The sequence below is a fragment of the Tauraco erythrolophus genome, chromosome 26, assembly GCF_009769465.1.
Source record: "Tauraco erythrolophus isolate bTauEry1 chromosome 26, bTauEry1.pri, whole genome shotgun sequence".
NCBI lineage: Eukaryota > Metazoa > Chordata > Aves > Musophagiformes > Musophagidae > Tauraco > Tauraco erythrolophus.
Window position 1 is genome coordinate 1,987,893 of NC_141490.1, and position 22,145 is coordinate 2,010,037.

The following is a 22,145-nucleotide window of genomic DNA, read 5'->3' on the forward strand; positions in this document are numbered from 1 at the left end:
GCAATTTCCTCAGCTTCCCATGCTGATTCTCAACAACATACTCTTTAGCTCTGCAGTTTGGATAGGAATTGCTTTGTAAACAACTATATTACTCACTATACCAGTTTCTTATATGGAGAAAGACCTGCTAGCCACAGCAAGAAATGAGCCTGTAGCACAGGAAAAAAAAAAAATGAAGAAGAATGAAAAAAGAGAATCATGTAGTTCTCATTCTTGTTTCTGTATTTGATCAAGAAGCAAAACACCACCAAAGCCCAGGTTATTAAAGTCATAAATTAATCCAATGTTTAATTAGAGAAAAGTCAAAGCCTTTTGTAACTGAACAGGACATACATTTTGCCAGGCCATCTACCCTCTAGAAAGCTGCTTTATTTAACATGACACAATTGTAAATTTCACATCGGCTTGGTCATTTGGTTTTGCAAAACAGGAATGTCTTGAGAAAAAGTAGACAAATCAACAAATTCTGAGAACTCTAATTGCTAGATTGCTGCAAGAATTCTTGTGAAACATCTGTATTTGTCCTTACGTAATATATAACCAATGTCTAGGTGTAGGAAACACGGCGAGCAGGATTGAAGTGACCTACCGATCTGATTATGCAGCAGAGTTTCTGATCAATTGAGCTTAAGCTCATTTCACTTCTCAGAGATTGTTTCTTCTCCTTTATAAACGACAATGTTCTGGTCCGTTTCATACACTTTGACTTTATAAAGAGTTCCCATGGGCAGGAGCTTCTTGAGGTTTTCCCAGATGAATACTGCAACATTCTCTGTGGTGCTAAGAGTGAAACATGAGCAGATTCAGAACTGACAGCACTGATATTTTGAGGAAGATGTAGCCAGAACAGACCAGAAGGAATGCTAAAGGGAGTCAGCGAGCAGCTTTCACATAATGACACCCTGAATTTAAGTGAGGCTTGAAACATTGCCAGCAAACATGGATTAAACAAGGTCTAATTAGCAGGTCATAACTGTCTCCTCAAGCTGTCCACAGAGCAGGCTCATGCAACAAGTGCTAGTCTGCAAAGAGCTCCTCAGGTGTGAGCAAGTGGTGCCTTCCAGAGTATGTGGGATGGCAACTGCCCCAGCAGGCCTGTACCCAGCCCGGAACAGCAAGGCAGGCTGCATGGCAGCAGGGCGCCCAGCACCTGGCAAGCACAGGTGTGTGTCACACGTGTGCTACACATGGGTATCTAGGCTGCTCTTTGAGATTCAGGACTAAGCCTTGAAGACTGTTCCTTGACCCTGCAACCAATGCCATGAGGAGTCTCCACCACCCACCTCACAATCTCAGCAAAGTACGGCACATCCTTATCCAGGTTTTTGTGGTCAAGTGGTTCCATGATTGCCTCCTGCAGAAAGAAAACAGTACAATCTTGGTCAGTAGACTTGAGGTTCAAATTACCATGCACATGGGACTGCAGCAAGGCAACAGCATGTAAAAAAAGGATAAGCCCTGCCTCCACCCGTTAACTTCCTAGGTGGAGACATAGTACTGCCTCACATCACAGTGCTAAAGCATTTTAGTCTTAAATCGTTCTTTAATTTCTTCTTTATTTCCTACCATCATCAACTCACCATGTCTCCACCCCAGTACTAGACAAATTGCTAAGCTCTAACCAATTCTCCCAGGGAATGTGTAGGAAAACAGTGCTATTACCTGCATATATTCTTTCAGGTCTGTTAGGTTTATAACCATTCCTGAGACTGGGTCAATCTGCAGGGAAAGCAAAAGAGAGATTAGTAGCCTAGCTACACGTCCTTATTACCAAGGCTGCCGTGAGCCCGTACAAATCAGACTGTGATTTGTCAGGACATCTGAGCCACAAGAAAAATATCTTTCCACCTTCACACACTGAGTTCCAACTCCATTCCTGTGATGTTCTCAAAGGCTAGATACAGCATACAAACAACTCCAGTGGTTCCACTCTCTCATAAAAGTGGACAACAGGGAGGAAAAAATCACTGAAACGCTCACTCTTCAAGCAACAATCTAGCACAACCATAAGCAAGAAAATAGGCATTAAACTGCTGAGTTGAACAACCAGGGACAAAACAGACACCAGCCTGAGCTCAGGGCATCCTCCCATCTGGAGAAGGCAAAGCTCCAGGAACAAAATCAGGTTGTGCAGTTTGCAGCATATTTGGAGAACATAGAAGGAAGAGGCTTTAAAATTTTTAGTTTCAGATCTGAATAGAAACTCTCTTTCCTATGAACTGGAAATCCTCAAAAAGTTGTTTGGAAAACATCAAAACTAAAGTGCTATCTAAACAACTCACTGCAGAATACACAGAACAATGACAGGATGAAGGATGAAAAACTGCAAAAGCAGAATTTCCTTTTATATTTGCAGCAAAACAGCAGAGAGAATCAGCTACTGGAGTGCTAAGCCTCCCTGTGGTTCAGTAATCATCCAAAGTTGCTGCATAGGTCTGACCTGAGCCTATGTATTCTCCAGTGAGGCTCTGGCAGGAGAATTTAAGTGCCCAGAGGATGATTACAAACCTTGGACTTAAATACTGTCACCTGCAAATCCTTGTTAGAAGCAAGGTGAATAAGATGGTGATTACGGAAAAGTTTCTTTTATAGTGATATGTACAGAGTTTCCACAAACACCCTGAGAAACCTAGCAACTGAGCTAGAACTTCAGTACTAGCAGTCCCCGTGGAAGAAGTCTATCCTGCCACCCTAAAGAATGGAATAAAAATGCTGATTGCACTTACCTCTCCACGCACAGTGACTATAACTGAAAAAAAAGAAAATACCAGGTCACGATGACACCACCTACCAACAAAGGACACTACCGATTGGGACAGACAACTCATTTATCGCTAATCCACAAGGACCAGTGAAGGCTTCCCAGTACTTAAAAATGGGATTGTTTTTATAAAATGGGTATCCACTCCAAAAAGAATAATGACCCAGAGTCACCCAGCTCATGGAAGAAGTTGTTCTCCAAGGGCTGATGCCCAGAGACACACCACTATCCCTGAAGTGCCTGTTGCAGGCAGAGGTAAGACTAGATGACTTCTCAAGTACCTACTCCCTATGACAGCCTGTGCCCTGCACAAGCAAGGTCAGTCTCTCTCGATCAGCAAAGTCTTCTGGACAATGCAGACACCCTAGGTGCCCATACAATCACCAGACTCCCGAGACCGTAAGATGTGGGGTCAGTTTATAAGTCTTCTGACATCAAAGAATAGCAGAGAAAGAAAGTAAGCACGCCAGCTCTCTAAGAACTATAATTACTGCAAGGTGTCATTTCAACCCAGGAGTTCTTTCAACAAAAGAGACAAACACTTGGAAATATCATCCTTATAAGCTCAGCGTTCCTTCCATGAACCCCAGGAGCTGCGAAAAGAATCACAGCTCACTGGAGAACTAACAAAAATAGAAAGATAGCAATTTGAGCCTGGTTGTGTTTCTCCTCTGGAGTGCAAAAGTCCCTTTGTGCTCTTTTTCTCACTCTCTCTCTTCCCCCACTCCCAAGCAACAGTTTTAGAGGCACCTCCCTAGCTTTCCAGCCTGAAAACTGGAGAGATCTGATTCTATGTGCATAGGGTACAAATGGCAGGAAATAACTTGTGAAAACAACATTCAAATAAACTTTATGGGCTGATTAAATTGCATATCTTTTGCTTAGAAAAATCTTCATTCAAAACAATTATTTTGCAGATTATAAACAAGTAGATTTGATTCATTAAGTGATATTTTAAGATACATATTATCTATTTGACTTAATAGCTTGCAAATTCATGCCATGGTTCAACCCCCCTGTTGCTGAGGATTCCTTTTACTTCTTAAACAAAAAACAAACCAGCCACCAAAAGCCATACCAGACTGCCGAGACACATGACTGGCCCAGCTCTCCTATGGGTTATTCCGCATTCAAATAAGCCTGCTCGAGAGCAGCCTCTGTCCATGCCTACACGTGTAAGCATGGAAGTCAACTCCTCACCTTTATAGTTGTGTCCATGGCCATTTGGATTGTTGCATTTCCCAAACAGCTTCAAGTTTTCTTCATCACTCAGTGATTTACTGTGAAAATAGAGACGTGGCATTTCAGAATCCAATACAGATGTTCATGGCTTCACTTCAACTGCGATTCCTTTCTAGGTCTCCCAAAACTATTCACTCTCCCAAATTTTACCCACTAGCTTTTCCTACTCAGCAGGCATAAACAGAACTGGAGGAGTATTTGGCCCATGAAAAGATGTTGTTGACAATGGAGGGGGTTTGCTGTGGTTTTGTATTTATATATGCAGGTTTCATAACAACTGCCTAATACCACTGCTATATAAACACTAACAGCTATTCACATATGAATATAGCAAAATCACTGGGGCTCCTAGGAGGAAGTGCCTGGAGCAAACCACGCATATTATTATTAACTAACAAAGCTTAGAGAGCTTCTCCAAGGAATACAAAGGATGACTTCCCTCTCTGAAGCTTTCCTTTGAACAAATGCAAGTGCCTACTCCGAGGAATATTTCAGGTCAAGACACTCTTTAGGAATATGTAAGTCTTGAGAAAAAGGTGACAGATTAGGGGCACAGTGAGTTGCTTACAAACCGCAAGCGTAACCCGTCCCATTTAAAAACAAAACTTCTGTTCTCGTTAAACCTAGTTAAGCGCTGATGTCTACAATCAGGACTGGCTGCTGCAGCCTGCAGAAAACGGACTGAAGGAGGACCAGGAAGCGCTCGTCATCAGGCAGGCACACCCGCCTCCGGAGAGGCCACTCGCACCGCGCTGCCGCAGACGCCCCGCAGCTCTGCGAGCCCTTTGTGCCCTTCCACGGGGCACGGCTCCCGGGGCAGGCGGCGAGGAGCAGCCGGGCTGCCGCGTGTGCCCGCACCCCGGGGCGGCGGGGCCGGGCACGGCGGGGCCGCTCACCTGTGTAGCCGGTGGCAGGCGCTGAAGGAGACGGTGCGGGAGAGCCGCGCCAGCCGGGCCGCGGGAGGAGCCATGGCAGCGCCGCGACGGGCAGTGCTTCGCGCCGGCGCGGCCGGCTCCAGCCGGGCCGCGGGGCGGAGCGAGCGGCACGGCCCCGCCGTGCCAGGCGAGGCGCCCGCCAGTTCCGCGGGCCCGGGGCTCACGTCCTCGGACTGCTCCGCCTTCGGGCCGTCGCGAAGCAAAATGCCTGCTTTGTTCCTTGCCACAGCTCGGCTGCTCCTCCTCGTCTCCAGCTAATGCCTCCTGCACGCATACTGCGGTCTTGTATGAGCCAGTGATACAGAAAGCAAATAAAAAGGCTCTTAAGAGCCACTGTGTCAGCCCTACCGAACGCAGAGGTACGACAGCCGCTCCAACGGACCGTCGGTGTGATCTGCTGTAGCAAATGCTTTCCTACATCAGCTGTTTACTAGCTTACTTTTCACTAAATTGCTGAGTGATGCAGAAAATTGGAAGCTCTCTGAGAACAAAAATCAAAATCATAGAAATTACCATGAGGATAAAAAGCAGCCCATTTCTACATGGGCTTCCAGGGGAGGGAAGAATCGTCTCTGAAGGACAGAACGAGAGACTAAAAAACCTGCATTGCATTTTCCAGTTCAAATCCCTGATGTTCATCTGTGTCCAAGCAGGCTTGCTAAGATGGTACAGGGAGAAGTGATGCTGCTGAGTACCAACGAGCTAACCTTTCAGCTTAGTTCAAATTCTGCTTTAGAGAACATACACAAAAACTATCTTGGACTCCATCAAAGTTCCTTGTTTGCATGATCAAGGCTGCTGAGCTGGTGGATGTGAGGCCCAGGAACAGGAGGAGTTGAGATAAACACTGAAAAAAGTGCATCAGTGAAACAGGACAAGCTCAAACAGCAGAGGAGCTTTCTATAGTATGGGTCTGGGTTTGTTGTAGAACCAGATCAGACAGCTGGAATTTGTGCATCCTGCCTTTTGTCTTTTCATTGACGTTCCTCTTTCAAGATGTTTCATCCTCTCATTGATCCTGTAGAGGTAACGTTAGCAACGATTTGGCTTGTAGGCCAACAGTTTGACTTGCTTGTCTTTTCTTATATTATGACAATTTCAAGAAGTGTGTTCATAAATGCATCAATGCACAGGGGTGAGCCTGCCAAAGGAAAGCTGGCAGGCCCTGAACGCACTTGTGTTTACACAGCAATCCAAAGAGAAGCAGTTTGCAAAGCAATACTCACCTAAAGTGACTGAAAAAGCTTCATGGATCTAATTTCTACCCACCTAAAATAACCGAGCTCTTAGCACTGTGGTATCTGAGGAGCTATTGTTAAACCTTTGAGAATGCCCGGCTCCCTGGTCACATGGCTGATTTAAGATTATTTAGATAATGTAAGCGTACACAGCAGTCCTTCCCTGCACCAGTCATAGGAAGGGGCTGCCAGGTCTGTTGATTCTTTTTCTATCCTGGCAAACTAATTTGACCTCTGGGATGATTATGAACTGAACAGACTTGAAGGACTGCACTCTGGTATCAACATTCTGAACATGGAGTTCAAGCAGAGGAATCCATAAATTGTGGTGATTTTCAGAAATCTGTGGGAGAGGAGGGGGAACCTGTGTTTCTCACTGCTGCAAGGGTTTGAATGGCGGTAACTGCACCAGCATATTCCCCTAATTCCTGGAAATTTTTGGTGCCCCAGGGGTAACAGAGTGTACCTGCCAGTTTTCAAGAGTGGGAAAACTCCAAGCCCCAGGGCAGGATCTCTGTATAACAGGAACAGGAGAAAATACAGCTCTTAAGGTAGCGGAGTACAGCCTGGGCACATAAGGCAAGCAGGGGCTAGAATTGCATGCTGTTGAAGTACCACCTTATAAACACAGCACAGACTTTGCACTGCAGGGCATCTTTCTCCTCTGGCACTAGTGAGCTACAGCTCTGCCTTGGGTACTCTGGCTGGTTGCAATTAACACAGGATTGCACATGAACCTCTGACACTGCCTTTCCCCTTCCCACCTCACCAAAAAAAAACCAAAAAAATAATCTAAAAAAGAACAGCAACGGTGGCAGAACTCCACCCGCCATCATTAAGCACTTCCTTAGCATCATTCAGCTTCCAGTCCTGGGGATGTGACCTCGCTGGGAGTCGTTCCGTCCCCCTGCGGGTGACAGGCTACAGGATGGAAATTCTGCTGGCTGACACGGCAAGTTACAGACAGCCGGCTGCGGCAGAGGAGGGAGCTGCTTGGCAGGGCTGGAACAGCAGCAACGGGAGGCGTTTGCCATCTAGTGGCTTTGTGACACCAGCTTTGGCATAAGCCTCTCCCTTGCCGTCTCACGGTGCTGGAGCGCTGGTGTGCAATCCTTGTTTCTTTCCCTTGTCTTTTCCCAAGGCTTACAAGGAAGGTGAAGACAGGTGAGAGAGGAGATAAAGGTGGGTTGTTTGGGCAGAGTAAGCCAGCTCTGATCTGGTTCTGTTGTGTTTGGGCTGGCCTCCAGAACAACAGGCGTCAAAAAAAAAAAAAAAAGTAAAGCAAGTTTGCAAATAGGAAGCAAGGGCTTCCTTCAAACCCTAGGGCACAAGGGCTCACTTTTTGCTCAAGGAAGTGGTTCAAAACATTCTCCAGGCCTCTCACTATGAAGCAATATAAAAAGTCCTTAAGCCAGGAGGGGAATCCATTCCCCTGGAAGCTTTCACTTTTCACAGTGTCCTCAAAGGCAGAGCCTGCAAATGAATTGCTACAGAGGGCTTCCCTCAACACACCTATCCACCCGCACCTCAGAGTTCAAGAAGTGTAGGAGCCTGGATGAGGAAGCAAGCATACGAGAGAGTGTTTGAGTTTGATCTGCTCAACTTAAGAGCAAAGAGGTATCAAGGCCACAATGGAGTTCTGTATCTTTCATACTGGTTGAATTAGGAGGAGGGCAGGAAATGTTAGCCATCAGAGCTATAACCAGCTATGCTGTTTAAGCAGGACCACGGTGGAGATGTGCCCTGTGTGTCTACAAGACCATGTAACATCGTACATGTATGTGTCAGGATTGCAGCTGTTGCCTTTTTTGGCACAGTACTAAACTGGCCATGGGTCTGGTGAGGGAAGAAAAGGAAAAAGGAAAAAGGAAGAAAAGACTTCACAAGGTTTTATTTGAGGGCACCGTTAGTGTACAGAGAAAAGCACTACAAGTACAGCTTCTGTGAATGTTTGCATCTGCTTTCTAGAGTTCACTTCATTGGGCCTATCTGTTACTAGTTGGTTTTACTCCTCTTTTCTGCTTTACACGTTTCAGGTAAGTCACTGCCCTAAGCACCAATATTTTCTTCCCTTCAGAGCACACTGCTACCAAGAGAAAGTACTGGTCATCTTGGTTTCCATTTTCTCCCTTGCCAGCCTTACACGTGGCAGCCTTAGTGAACTGCTGCTAACTGGTCTATCAAGATTGTCAGAAAATTAGGATAAAGCAGCGGGCTGTTTGAGTGAAGGGGCTTCTGCCTTCCTCAGACCCTTTGCTGTATATTGTTAGGAATATAGCAGTAACTCAGGAGTTATGACAGAGAAAAAGCAGTCCCTTCATCCAGGGTATAATGCAAAGGTAAGAGATAAAATGAAGCAGAGGTTTCTTTCTGAGCGTGACCTGGTCCTGAGTTACAGGAGGTGACAAGGTCTTCAATCAGTGTGAAGTAAAGATGCCATGGAATCCATAAGGCATTTGCACTGCAACTTCTGCTCGCCCTAATTCTTGGAAGGTCTCTGCATCCAAGACAAGCAGGAAAGCACTTTGGTTCTGCAGGATGAAAAGAAGGCCAGAATAAATGCCCATGCTGAATTTCATGCCACGGTCCAGCTCACTACATCTGTCACACACAAGGGAGCCCAAATGTACAACCAGGCTATACAGATTAAACCTGTAAAACAGTTGGCCAGGAGCACTGATAGTCACAGATGCCACAAAAGAAACACTGACATTCTGAGGTACACTCCTACTTCAAGTTTGGCTGGCTGTGCTTGGTAGTTGCAGAGGCACACACCTTGGGGAGCATGGTGCTAGAACTATCTGCCAGAGCACCTCAAATTCAGTTTTGTGATTTAGAAAGTATACCTAATACTATGTGACTTTGATAAACTAGTAGCAATAACCTACCTCAGTGGGGGAGATCACAACAGACAAGATGACTCCACTGTCTTCTGCCGTGGCATTAGGCACTGGCACAAACACAGGCTCTGATGGGTAGGATCCATCCTCTTGCCAAATCTAGCAAGCACAGTAACATATGGATGTGTTTAATTTCATTAATACTTGTCTACTACAGTTACCAGAGTTGTAAGTTGGAGTGCTCCCCACAAAGATATCCAGGCATACTCTATGCTCCAAAAAACCTATAATTCAACGTTTTAATTCTTCCGATTCCAGTAGTACGATGGTGCCATTGTTGTGACAGCATGCCCATTGTGCCAGGCATCATGCAAAAAGGCAGTGAAAAGTGATCCTATTACTCATTTCATCCAACAGTTTGCACTGGCACAGGTATAAGCTACAAGCTCAGCAAAACACCACCACCCTAGCCAGCACAGCCACCTTCACATCACCCTAATGCAGACCACATTGTGCCCAGGCAGTGTGGAGAGAGAGGTGCCATGTACGCAGAGAGGAAATCTATCACCATCACCACCTGAGGGCATAGCTGGTGCTCCTATTGCACCTGCCCTCCCAAAGCTGTGCTGAAGGAGGGCACTCTTACTGCAAAATGAGTATCTGGACCAGAACAATTAAAATGAGCATCTTCTTTCTGAGGATTCCTAACTCTCTCTATCCTCCTGGTAGTCTCTGATTAATAAGCATTTAACACTTTGGAGATCATTATTCCCTGCTTAAGGGAGACACAGGAAAAATCCCAGCTTGTGTTTGCAGTCGGAAGTATCATAAATCCTGTTTCTTGCTCAAGTCATAAATACTTTGGCAGTTTATCTCCAACTGCCTATGCCACTTGGGTATGTTCTGTACTGTCTAGTAAGATATGACTCTTCTTTGGCTGGAAGGCACATGCGTACTTTATCCAGCTCCTTCCATCATCTATCTAGGAACCTGGAGTGATATCCTCTCCTGTTTGGTAAGCGTGCCACATTCATAAGGTGCTAGGTGACAGATGAAATGAGGAATCTCATCGCAGACCCATTTGAAAGAAGGCCCCTGAAAAGTAAAGTGCTGAGTAAATGACATATCTTCAAGGGCAGTTCAGTGGAATGACCCCCATTGCTGAAAAAAGATAACCACACTTCACCTCACCTTGAAATTCTTGGTCTCTACATCAACCTTGATCAAGGAATCTCCAATCAAATGCTGAAAACCACAGCCATAGAAGTAACGGTACCTTCTACCATTGTACTGAGAGTAGTTGATCTGAGGGAACTCCAAGCCCCCAGTCTTTTCAAAGCCCTCAGGGTGGAGATTTTCATGTGTGCACCAAACCTAGAAGTAGTATGCATTAAAGAAATGTCAGTTTAGCTTTGACTTTGGCTTTTCAAGCAAAAGATCTAACTAGTCCCACCAACCCATTGCACAGCCATTGTAGAGAAGAAGTGTTTAAAGATGAGCCTCACATTGCACTGAGGCAGGTGGAAGCACGAATTCCATCTCCCTTATCTGTTTTACCCAAAGAACTGACTCATCATCACAAACCTTGGAAACTTCAAGGATCAGTCTAGTCCAAAACACAGAAGCAAATCCATGTATTCCTGTACTGCTAGCTCAGAAAATCCCAAGTCCAGCACTCAGCAATCCGATGTACAAAGTACACACAGAGATGACTCCACTCATAGTGGTCAACGTGTGTTCTACGCCTCTAAATGCCACTCTGTAGGGCTGGTCAGAGCTGCAAGCCAAGAGCAGTTCTGTACCCAAGTGAAAGAAGGGTAGAGAATCCTGGAGGATTTTGTCAATGAAGAAGCTGAAGTTTGGCCAATATTGTAAAGGCTCATAATCCACTTGGGCATTTTTGGTAAGTCACAATCTGTCTTTGCTCTCTCATTTAAGGTAATATGGTAGTCTTCGTACTAAAACACTAAGTCCCATCTTAGTAACAACCAAACTTTGCTTGCTTGGTGGGCAAGATCTGAGAACATAATAGCACAGGATGAGAACTGTTGCAGACAATCTCACCACAGGCATAAACGCAGTTATGTAAGTCTAATACATACCTTGCCATCTGCATCTTTCACAGCCTTTGCCAATGTATAAGACAGTGGGTTCAGATTCTTCCCCACAGGTGTATCTGAATTCACATTCAGTGGGAGAACAAAGCGACGAGGGAAAGCTCGGGATATTGAGTCATAGACCTATTACAGAGACAGAAAGTTATGGTAACAGAGAGAGAGAGAAAGGAGTGGCATTTCAGGCTAAGTGCCCTTTCTGGGAACAATTCTGAAGTTTTAGACATTCCTCCCACCCTGAAATCTTCTTCTTTCTATTATGTGTTTTATCAAGTTCTGGTAAGGGCTCTGCTTGTTCCGGTACTTTACAGTAGAAAACAAAAAGACAACCAATTAAATGGGTCAGTATTGCTTTCAGTAATTAATGCTGAGTTGAGTATGCAAATCACTCAGTTATCCTCCAGACCCAGCATTGGCATTGACTATATTTTATTTGGTTAGAACAGACTTGCATTTATCCTTTTTACGGTCTGTCCACATATGCCCCACTGACTGTGTGACTTAAGCCTTTCCTTCCCAACCAAGATCATGAGCCAACACGGAAACTACATTAAAATGGGACCTCCGTAGCACTGAGCAAGCCAAGGGGATATCCCTGCTGGAAACTCACCCTCTATAGCCCTGTTGGTGATTAGTGGCAATCTCTCTTTGGAAGCCTGAGGCTGAACAAAGCACTGAGAAACTTCCACACTATTTTCAATAATATGAACCATGCATGGAAGAAGAACTTTATAAGTACACAAGCTGCACCTGGTTACAAAGCTTCAGAAGAACTGCTTGATTTAGTCTGTCTCAGACCTTTGTGGGATGACAGCATGATAAAGATAGACCATACTGCTTGCTATTAATCTCAGAGCATTAAATGTTGGCTCTTTGTGATATTAATGGAAGGAGGGGCTTGTCCAGAGGATGACTGGAAATATCTTACTACTGTACCTCCGTTCAATGCCTGAAGTTAGCATGCATGATTATTGTCTTCCATTCTCAGGTACAGATGGACTTCATGTTTGGGAAGTCTGGGGTAGTGGTGGATTTACTTGGTGCACAAAGGGGAGAGCAAACTAGCAGCCCCCAGTGTGGCAGACATACAGTGAACTGCATGAGAGGAGCATTGCCACTGACATTCTGTTCAAGACAAGTTTAAAACTCCTAATACTTCCAAATATTAAGCCTTCTAAATAAAACAGGTGGCAAGGACCCTGTTTTGGTGTTTCTCAGTTACTTCAATCTGTAGCTCACCAGTTCAACATGAAACTTCACTTTAATCATATGTGTTAATCTTGAAACCCTATTATCAAAACTTTTGTTTTATGTAGCCACAGTAAATTGATTGGTTGGGGAACTCTGCCAGACAAAATATGGTTTAGTCAGCAAGCAAAAGCACTAAGCATGATTTGGGGCAACAGAAAAATCATGCTCAGGCATGCCTTAGTTTTTCAGTGCAGCCTAAATTTAAGATTCTCTTCTGAAATGACTTGTACTCGTCTGTGTGTTTGTGTATGGGTGTGGGTGTTGGAAACACATGCTTAATGTGTTGGCATAAGGACATGTTCAGACACATCAAATTGCAGTTCTTTTGTGCTCCGAGAAGGCTGAACAAAAGCTAGAATCAGTTTGCACAGCAAATGGTCATATTAACACTATGCTATACTTGAATTAATGTTCACATCTTTGCAAAAAAAAATAACAAAGGAAAGAAAAAAAAAAACCCCACACCAAAATGACCCTACCGGGACACAGATCAGAACTGACTTGCTTCTAGATAGCTCAGAACATAGACAGAGGAAGTTCAGATTTGTCTGAACATGTAGAAATACCTGCCCTCACCCACAGTGTGGTAGGTTTCCAATAAACACATCTGCATTACAAGAAATTGAAAGCACCCCCACTTTTCCAATGTATGACCTATGCAAAATAACGTCTCTTACATGGCTTTAAATACTGTTCTTGACAGAGTTGGAACATAATAAGCGATTTATGAACACCTTCTGTTGTGAGGTGATTATGAGCAACATTGTAGGTGTTTCTGTGATGTTTTGAGTTGCTATGATCTACATAATAAAGGCTGGTTTTCTGAAGTAATGCCTTTAAACAGCAGGGTGTTTTTTATTTTCCCCTTTAAAAGTCATGCAAAAATTTATTTTGCATGCTTTCTTTGGGGAAAAATTTACTACCCAGAGATATGGAAGATAAGTATCATTAAAAACGAGATTTTAAAACAGAAGTACATTCTGCCAGGCTGATGGAGACCTGTGTCATACAGCAGTTTTAAAAGTTTCAAGGAAATGCTCCATGGAGATTATCTGCTAAGAGATTTAAAGGGAAAGAAAAATATCAACATATCAATAGATCATAATTTTAGTTTTTCCATATAGTCATGGTGCCTTTCCCCAATTCACATCCTCCGCCTTGTGTCCCCCAGTGTCCTCCATTCTACTAACCTGAGCCTTCAGAAAAGTAACTCAACCCATCAGATCCCACGCAACACAAATGCAGAGATCTTACCTGATCTAGACCTTCTCCACTCCTCCGCAGATTCTGAAGTTTGTAAGTAGCCAGAGTTGTTCCATCATCCTGGCAGCACAGATCAAGGACCACACAGCCATGATCTTCAAAGGCATTGATTTGATGGAAAGCAACAAAGGGCTTACTGTACCACTGCCCTGGCAGCACCTACAGTGACCAGAAGTGAGGCTAAATTTCCTCTCTAAAGATCCTAGTCAAACCTCAAAGAGTTTTCTCTTCTCTCCCCCATTTCCTTCCTCACTCATTCCTTCATATTTGTCTTGTGCTCTTGTGTTACTACAGAATGGCTGCTTTAAGCCAGTAAGGCAAAATCAGATGAAGAAAAGCCAAAATGTAAATCAGCCCAGGACGGGCCCCTTGCTGTCATAACTTCATCCCTATAGCATCATTCCCAGGCTATGACTGGCCTTTCTATACTCCACAGTACTTGGGAACTGCATTTCAGTCCCTGTGCTGCAGTCCCAGGAACTTTCTGCCTATTCTTTTAGGGCTGGCAAAGAAATTAATCAATAGAGAGGAAAACGCATGAAGTAATCCCATTTCTAATAAACCTACACCCATGCTTATAAAGCCTATATTGCAGTGACTTCTGCATTGACTCATACAGCTAGCTGTGGCTGCTACCCAGCACTCTTCTCTTGGGATCGAAGATTCCAGCTACAGCTGCTGGAAAGGCCAAAGATCCACCTACCTCCCCAGTGTGCTTATTCACCACATGGAAGCAAGTATTGTACTGAGGCTCCCAGCTCATCCCTTCAGAAATGGCTTTCCCACGGAGTTTGGAAGTAATAATTTGCAATAGATTCAGCTTGATGGGTTGCTCAATGAAAATGATGTAGTTTTCACTCATTCCTGAAAAGAGAAGGAAGGAGATATAATGAAAGTATTAGGCAAATGCAACAATTAAAAATCTTGAGGGCAGAGGGCAGTGAACAGCCCTTTCTCCCTCACAGTAGGCTAAATCCACAGAGTTTGAGATAGAAAGCATTCTTACCAAAGCTGTGATAGTAGGAGGGTTTCATCTTATCCATTGGAGCAATGGAGCACAGCACTTTTGCTCCCTCTAACGTGTCACTACAGTTCGACTTTTGTGGAGGGACCTGAATGATATTATATCTAGACCCTGGAAAGCAGAAAGAGTGTTCAAGACCACTGAGATGTGAGACTGTCCACATTCATGAGACCAAAGTCAGGCTCTGTTCCTTTCTGTTTCCCTAGAGTACTAGGTACCACAGTCACAGCTGAACTGAGCAGAAAACAAAAAGCCAGTTATCAAGTCAATAAAACAATCAAGAGAGTATTACCTAGGAAAAAAAAAAAAAAAAAAAAGAAGCTTTAAAGGAAGTAGAAGGATCTTCTCAGTCTGGTAGACTGCCGTCTAATTTTACTGTCTGCAATGCACTCCTTATGTTAGCTTAGAGTATCCTACAGCAACAGGATCAGGAAGAAAACCAAATTCATTGCTTGTGTATCACAGGAAATTAAAATGTGAGCTGATGCTTATTTAATAAATCTGAGCATATGGGAAGGAAAGAATGGCATATTTGAATAATAACCTAAAGTTTGGTCTCTCCAGCTGAAAACAGCATGTGGTGCAAAGCTAGATATTGCTAAAGCCAAAAGGAAATGAAAACAGCAAGAATTAAAAATTATCGAAACTGGGCAACTGTTCAGTGAACTGGAACCAACCTGAGGTATCATAATAAAGGGCAGTGGCTGTTTTCACTGGCCTTGGCACCTGAAAAAGGCTTTCATGTAACTAACGGTGAATGCCAGCTCTGAGGAACCATGTTGATGTAACTAGATCCCAACTAGATGCAATGCTCATAGTTTTGGGAAGAGGAAAAACATCCCAGAAAATTCAGCTCTGCTGTAAGATAGCCAGGCCACTGTAATAAATTCCACCTTCTTGCCTGTATAAACACTTCTGGTCCTGATCAAAAGCCAACTATTGTAAATGGAAAACGTGTGGTTAATTGTCAGAGTCTTTGGATGAGGATTCAACACAGGATGAGACTTGATTAAAAATCGTTCTTCTGTTTTCCAGCAAAGCTTGGGAGAGGAAGAGGGGAATCTGTTGGATATTTGCAGGCCGCAGTCAGAAGCATCCGAAACTAATTGCTGTGAGAAGCCATTTTTACAGAACAGAGTGACACCCTGAAATAAGAACTAATGCGGTTTGCCATCATTTAGACACAAAGAGAAACAACAATTTCAAGGTCTTTCTAGACACTGAAGTATCTTCAACAACTGCTCCTTGAAGCAGCAGCAAGAAGCTGCCTGTACACCCTGCCCACAAGCCAGGCCTGGTCACGCCCAGTCTTACCATGTTTCCCATAGGAATTGCCCATGTTGTATGTTGTCCCATCAGACTCATAATGAGGATGAGCAGTGGCCCCATTCACTGCAACAAATTTGCTCCAGTCTACCTGCAAATGCCAAAGATTTTCAGTCAGATCAGAAGTTTCCTGTTGCTCAGTAGCAAGCCACAGTCTTTCTAAATGTTGGTTTTGTGAAAGCCTGAGGAAAAATAGCTTGATGATCATGGCTCTGATGTGGAATCTGGACCTAAGCCTTTATTTTGCTGCAATCTTCCTGATACCCTTGAAAATTAACAGTGTTTCTCTCAGTGTTAGTCCTACCAGTAAAATGGCACTAATAGCACTAGCCATTTCTCTGGGAGACATGAACATTACTAATGGCAGGAAGTGCAGACACAGCGGGAATGTTGTCCATATGAGCATTTTACCTAGGACCCCTTGTAATAACCACAGACAGACGTGTGAAAAGACAGTCACTGCCCCCAAAAATGACCAAGTTTTTTGAAAGCACCCGTAGTTATTTGACAGTCAGTGTTTACTCTCCTCACAGAGAAAACAGTTTACAGCTAGAAGGAACTGTTAGGACAAAGGTACAATTGTGAGTACCGTTAACATGTAGTCCTAGTTCCTGGGTTAGGGTGTGGTTTGGGCTCAGACAGTGGAGGGGATGTGTTGGGAAGAAAAGTCTGAAGGAAAAGTTGAAGGAAGATCAATCCCTGCATTGAAACATTAAAGCATGGAATATATGCTTCTTTTCCAAAAGTTTAAAAAAATGGCTTTCAGGTATCCAACCTGAGACCCTTTGGAACGCCCCAGTAGAAAAGAGAGCCACACTACCAGAAGCTTAGAAAACCATGTCCTTTTAAGGCATCTCAAATTGGAGCATTTAAATGTGAAATCATCACTTCCATTTCTTCACTTAGCCAAAAAAGACCAGTCGACATCTAAAAAGCATCTTAAGGGGTATTTTTTTTAATGACAAGATGGCTCAACAGAGCTGAACATTCAAACTAAAAATACTCACGTGTCTTTTCATCACTGCATTATCGTTTACAAATAGATAAAATAGCAAATCGTCAAACTCTCCATTTCAATATGCAAGTAGCATGCTATGCTTCATAAACTGAGTTTCCTCATGACTCACAACTGATCCTGTAGGGAGGGAGGGACTCCTGGAATGCTTCCTTCGAGATATGAGGATGCGCTGAGCCTGGTATTAAATAGCCCGTGGTAACATACAAGCACAGTAGTTAATACTGATTTAGGAATAGCAGAATCCTTCCTCATTCCTTCTCACAGTTGTCCAGACCAGCAAATACCCAAATCCCCTCTAAGGGTGCAGGCAGGGGACACGTAGCTTATGCTGTCATTTCTCAAGACATATTCTTCCCTCAAACACAGCCACACTCCTGTGAGATGATGCACAGAACATATGGGAATCATAGGAAGACTTCTGACTTTTTGTTCATTTGCAAGCATGGGAGAAAATAAAGTGGTAGCTGAACTTTGACTTGACTTTACATTGACTTCACCACCCATTTACAACAGATATTTTAGTCCAGACTTTGAAGGGCCATTTTGGAGTGTTTAAAGTTGAGAGTGTCAGAAGAGATAACGGGAACAGACAGGAAGAATGAAGAGACAGGGCAATAATACAGATTTGAGAACAATGATGTTAACTTCTTCCTGTATGCACTTTTATTCTTCACACACTGGTAGGTACAGACAAGTCCAGGCAAGTAGTGAGCGCACTGGAAGAACGCCAGCTGTACCCAAACGGAAATGAGTTTATATCTGTCTCTCCCCTTGCTTGCTACAGTGGGCAGTGACTGAATCTCCACTCATGAGAGATGCCTTATTGCCAAGTAGATTTTTCAGGGACTCAAGCATACTGTGAAGAGATGCTTATGGCTACGGCCCAGAGCTGGACTGATCATTTCTTTTAGAATCTGAGTTCCCCCTTTCTCCTCTTAGAAACAACAAGGAGTGATTCTCCTGTACCATACCCCTTATCCCACCTGTCCGCACCTTTTCTTTTGTTTCAAGTGTTTCCGGGTCCACTTTGTACATGAAGATGTTCTCATTGGTGACATAATAGTCTCCTTTATACACAACGAAGTTCACACTGGCATTGTCGCTTGACTCTGAAACAAAATCCCGGAGTTGTATACAGCTCTGTTTAAGCTTGCGTCACATTATAGCAAGTTAGACATGTTTAAACAAATAAACCCATTTGCAATGACATTAATCCCTCTGTGATTGATTAGAAATCTCTCCCTAATCTACAAAGTCATGTAGGAAACTGTCTGCACAGGTGAATTCAGGACAAAAGGACAAGAACTGGTTCTTGTGGAAATCACTGCAGTGAAGACAAGATAATCTTCATATTTCCGTATGTCCTTTGTTTCTGACCTCTTATTTCTTCATATCCCTCTCCCTTTCCTCTCTAGCCAAAGTTCCCTCTTCTGACAGCCATATGAAGAGTGCCATGTTTGATTTACAGCACAAGAGAGGCAAGACTCGAAACTACAACTTGGGCTGAGAGGAGGGCAGGGACAATATTTGTGTTACAGGGCTTCAACAGGGAATGCTCCTTCTTCCCTATTTCTCTTTAAAACTGAGTAGGGGAGATGCCTTTCAAGAGCTACCTGCACACAACAGCCAGAGCTGTTCTTACTACTCCTAGGGGAGCTGAGGCTCACTAGCCATGTGGCTGAGAAGAGCTGAAGAAAAAGTGATTCCTCCCACTGAACATTGTGTTTGTGGTGAACATAGAGCCTGAAGTTGGTACAGGAAAAGCTCAAAGGACAGGCCTTCTTGTAGTGCAGAATAACTTACATGTGTGTAAAGAGTCAAATACACAGGGTGTGCAGGAACAACCTGCTGTAGCTTGGAAAAGAAGATGGGGGATTTAGATAGTTCTGAAATTTATTGAGACCTGGAGTAGAGTGGGGAGCTGAGGAGCTAGGCAGACCAATGACTGAAGGTACAAGCACCTTTGAAGAGAAGAGATGACATGGCAGGACAGGATCCATCTCCTCAAGGATATAAGAAGCAGAAGATGGTCACACACATAAGCAACAAGACGCAAACTTTAGGTCTGTTCTGGTTTTAGTGGAAAGTGCTTTGCTTGCATTTAAGCCTATTTCTTTCCTGACGTACACAGAATCCTATAGGTAATGGTACTTCCATTCCTGTGCAATACTCCACTCCACTCATATCACCTCCTGCACCTTAGTACAGGAAGGGAAGGATTAGCCCACTTACCCTACAAGCTTAGCACAAGGCAAGGTGTTTTAAGGGCAAAGCTGTGTCTCAGGTAGAATGGCAGATTGTAATGCTTATTATCAGGACCGCACAGGATGTTCTTTGGGGAATGATCTCTGTTGGAAACTTTCAACAAACTCTGGAATCAAGTGAGCTGAAGAGGCACTAAAACATTAAACTGAATGTGCCTTTCCCAGCTAAGTCTGACACTAAATTGCATTTTTGTTGTTGCTGTTGTTCCAAGGGGTCATCTTCTAAAAAAAACATGGGCTCACAATAGGCCTACCAGAACTCCTCACATCTCCCTTTAAACCTAACCACAAGTTCCCCAAGAAAATCTCTGAACGTTTCTTATTTGTTCGAAACCCTCTTACGTGGCATCTCAAAGCGTGACATGAAGCGGCCAAAGACACTCTTGCATGGGTCTGGCATTGCCAGCGTCCCAAATTCTGAGACCACGATGCGGTTGTGCTGGCTGTTAGTCAGGTAGGAACTGCTCTGCAGAAACTTGCTCCGGTATGTCACCATGCCATTCTCCAACTGGAATTGATGCAACAGGGCCATGCCATCAAACCAATGGTTAAATCTTCAAGAAAAGATAAATAAGAGAACAAGAGTTGGGCACCATTTGATGTTCTACTATACTGTTCCCTCTTGCCTTTAGGTTTATTATTGTTTGTAAAAAGCTAATGCTGGAAATATGATAAGATGATCGCCTTTGGCCAGTTGCTGCCATCAGCTTTGTTAGAGGAAGAACTAGGTTTGTCAATTAGCTACAATGGCAGATTCCAAGCCAAAGGCAGTAGGTGCCTTCTTGAAATATTTTAATATATTATTTTTAAAATGAGATGGATTTGCTTATAAAGCAACTCACACAACTTAGTGCAACCAACTTTACAAATCCTGCCCCGGATTTCAGAGTGCTCATGGGATGGACTTTTGTTAATGACAAAGGACTAGGAATGTGAATGTTTTAATCCCCAGCTCTGTTGCCTCATTATATCATTCCGAGTAGGTCACAGCCTCTCTGTGACTCAGCTTCTCCAACCTTAATAAGTTAACCATGCTCCTATTTTCAGAGAGCCCACTGGGAGTTTCCAGATGAGGGAGCAACTGTTCTTAAAAGCATGATAACAGAAGCATTTCTTCCTTGCCTTACTTAAAAAGAAACTATGAAGTGCTCCAAGCAGTGGTGAGACATTTGTGAGGGTGCCCTTTAGGTTTAGGCAGAGCTCAGGACAGAATCATTTGACAAACTCACCAAACCTGGACTTACTTCTCCTCACCAAATTCAAACTTCCCAGGACCATTCCTCAGAAGATTGCCATTAATCCATTTGGGAATATGTCCTTTGATCTTCGCTGAGACGGGCTGAGGGGTCTCCTCTACCGTCTGCATTAAGGGTGAGATGCACTGCAAACCCTTGGGGCTGTGGGAGGTGATTTGTTCTTTTGATGGGCTGGGCAGAAAATTCTTTAAACCTGCAATAAAAGCAGTGAGAACAAAAAGCAGGTAACTAAGATTTTCACTTGAATAAACAAAATATTGCTAGAGCATGAGTTTGGATGCCTAGGAGAATAGTGCTCAGCATTCTGCATGCAGCCAAGCTGCAGTGGATATTCAAACTAAAGCTGTGTTCCCATAATACCACACACATCCACAGGGAGCTGAAAATCCAGTGGATTTAACTTTACTGTAGTTAATCCATTAGAGACACCTGTTCTGCAGTCCAAAGGAGGTAATAAAATATGTGTGATAGGAAAGAAGAGAACTTCAATTAAAGCAGCTTATAGTTGGAATTTATTTCAATAAGTAACTGAGAGCAAGTAACATATAGATATTTATTATAAAACCTTGTGATATTGCAAAAAGAAATCTGTTATAAGTTGGATGATACACAAAGTAATGTTGAGGGGGAGCCCTAAAAATAATCTCGTAGTGATTTCTGACAAGCAGTCTGGTGAAGAAGGTAACAGAAAGGAGCTAGTCGTACTGTTGCAGATGGAAGCCACAAGCAGAAAGATGTAATCAGGCACCTTGTAAAGCAGTGCCTGTTGCCTTTATACAACAATGTTGTCAAAAGCAAAGCAGAGCTGGGCACACCTCAGATAGAAAAACTGCATTCTAAAACTCACTTTAACATCCACCTTGGTATCACAATCATGGGTGAGTTAAAGAGACAAGAGAGACTGTACATACTGGGACATTTCCCCAGGACTTGTAATCTAATTAGTCATCACCCAAGGAGTTTCCAAACGTAAAGAGTGCAGAAAAAGAACACAGAACCCATCAGAAAGAAATCATGATACTTAAGCAGGATATGCTGCTGGCTTTTTTACTTTTGCTGCATTAAAAATCTTCCTAAGGTCTTCCTACTGTTCAGTCACTAGAGTCTGGCCTTTAATCTTTATAGCCACATTCATTATTGATTCTTCTGTAGACGCAGATTTTCTCCCTTGTTGTCTGCAAAGTAAGAAAATTTTTTTTGTAAAGTCCTTGGCTGCAAAAGCTTTTGCAGTAAAGCATACACAGGAAAGAAAAATCAATACAGCATAGAGCAAGCTGAACACAGAGGACAGGGACAAGCACTGTCCATTGCTTTGAGGTTTGGAGCGCTGCAATTAAAGACATGGTTCATTTCAACTCCATGCTATTCAGATTGGATGCAAGGATCGCTGTGAATGGCCTCTAGCCTGTGCTATGCCATCACAACCCTCACTGTACTTATGCTCTCTACTGTTTATGGATGAAGTCATCAATGCAGCAACATACAATTAATTTAACAAGAAGAGCTATCCAAGTCAAACCATGGTCAGTGATGCCTCAGACACCGCTGGCTAGGATTTATCTGAGCTGGGTTTAACCAAGGGTTACTGAAACAATGTTGAAAAATTGTGCTAT

General features: G+C 43.5%; 2 protein-coding genes across 4 annotated transcripts in view; both read right to left on the reverse strand.

Moving 5' to 3' along the window:
- Positions 1-359: 359 nt before the first annotated feature.
- PTS (6-pyruvoyltetrahydropterin synthase) lies at positions 360-4,985 on the reverse strand. The gene is made up of 6 exons (XM_086627022.1): positions 4,900-4,985; positions 3,962-4,041; positions 2,727-2,749; positions 1,663-1,719; positions 1,284-1,354; positions 360-780 (listed from the first exon to the last, which is right to left on the reverse strand). Exons 1-6 carry the CDS (start codon positions 4,971-4,973, stop codon positions 639-641), a joined length of 447 nt encoding a protein of 148 aa, XP_086483148.1. The 5' UTR covers positions 4,974-4,985; the 3' UTR covers positions 360-638.
- A 3,608-nt stretch (positions 4,986-8,593) lies between these two features.
- Positions 8,594-22,145, reverse strand: part of LOC104370393 (succinate dehydrogenase [ubiquinone] cytochrome b small subunit, mitochondrial) — a 41,285-nt gene continuing 27,733 nt past the window's right edge. For all 3 annotated transcript variants that reach the window (XM_086626895.1, XM_086626894.1, XM_086626893.1), the window contains exons 3-13: positions 20,521-20,725; positions 19,619-19,830; positions 18,006-18,121; positions 15,983-16,085; positions 14,651-14,779; positions 14,348-14,508; positions 13,636-13,803; positions 11,119-11,256; positions 10,208-10,390; positions 9,065-9,175; positions 8,594-8,707 (exon numbers count right to left, since the gene is read on the reverse strand). In XM_086626895.1, the coding sequence (XP_086483021.1) occupies positions 8,594-8,707; positions 9,065-9,175; positions 10,208-10,390; positions 11,119-11,256; positions 13,636-13,803; positions 14,348-14,508; positions 14,651-14,779; positions 15,983-16,085; positions 18,006-18,121; positions 19,619-19,830; positions 20,521-20,725 (1,640 nt within the window). The remainder of the gene's footprint in view (positions 8,708-9,064; positions 9,176-10,207; positions 10,391-11,118; positions 11,257-13,635; positions 13,804-14,347; positions 14,509-14,650; positions 14,780-15,982; positions 16,086-18,005; positions 18,122-19,618; positions 19,831-20,520; positions 20,726-22,145) is intronic.

Excerpts from the sequence above, each read along its gene's own strand:
- PTS (XM_086627022.1), bottom strand. The coding sequence starts at position 4,973 with ATGGCTCCTCCCGCGGCCCGGCTGGCGCGGCTCTCCCGCACCGTCTCC. Across the intron at positions 1,355-1,662 it reads ACCTGAAAGAATATATGCAG|GAGGCAATCATGGAACCACT; the intron begins GTAATAGCACTG and ends TTCTTTCTGCAG. Across the intron at positions 781-1,283 it reads TACTTTGCTGAGATTGTGAG|CACCACAGAGAATGTTGCAG; the intron begins GTGGGTGGTGGA and ends TTTCACTCTTAG.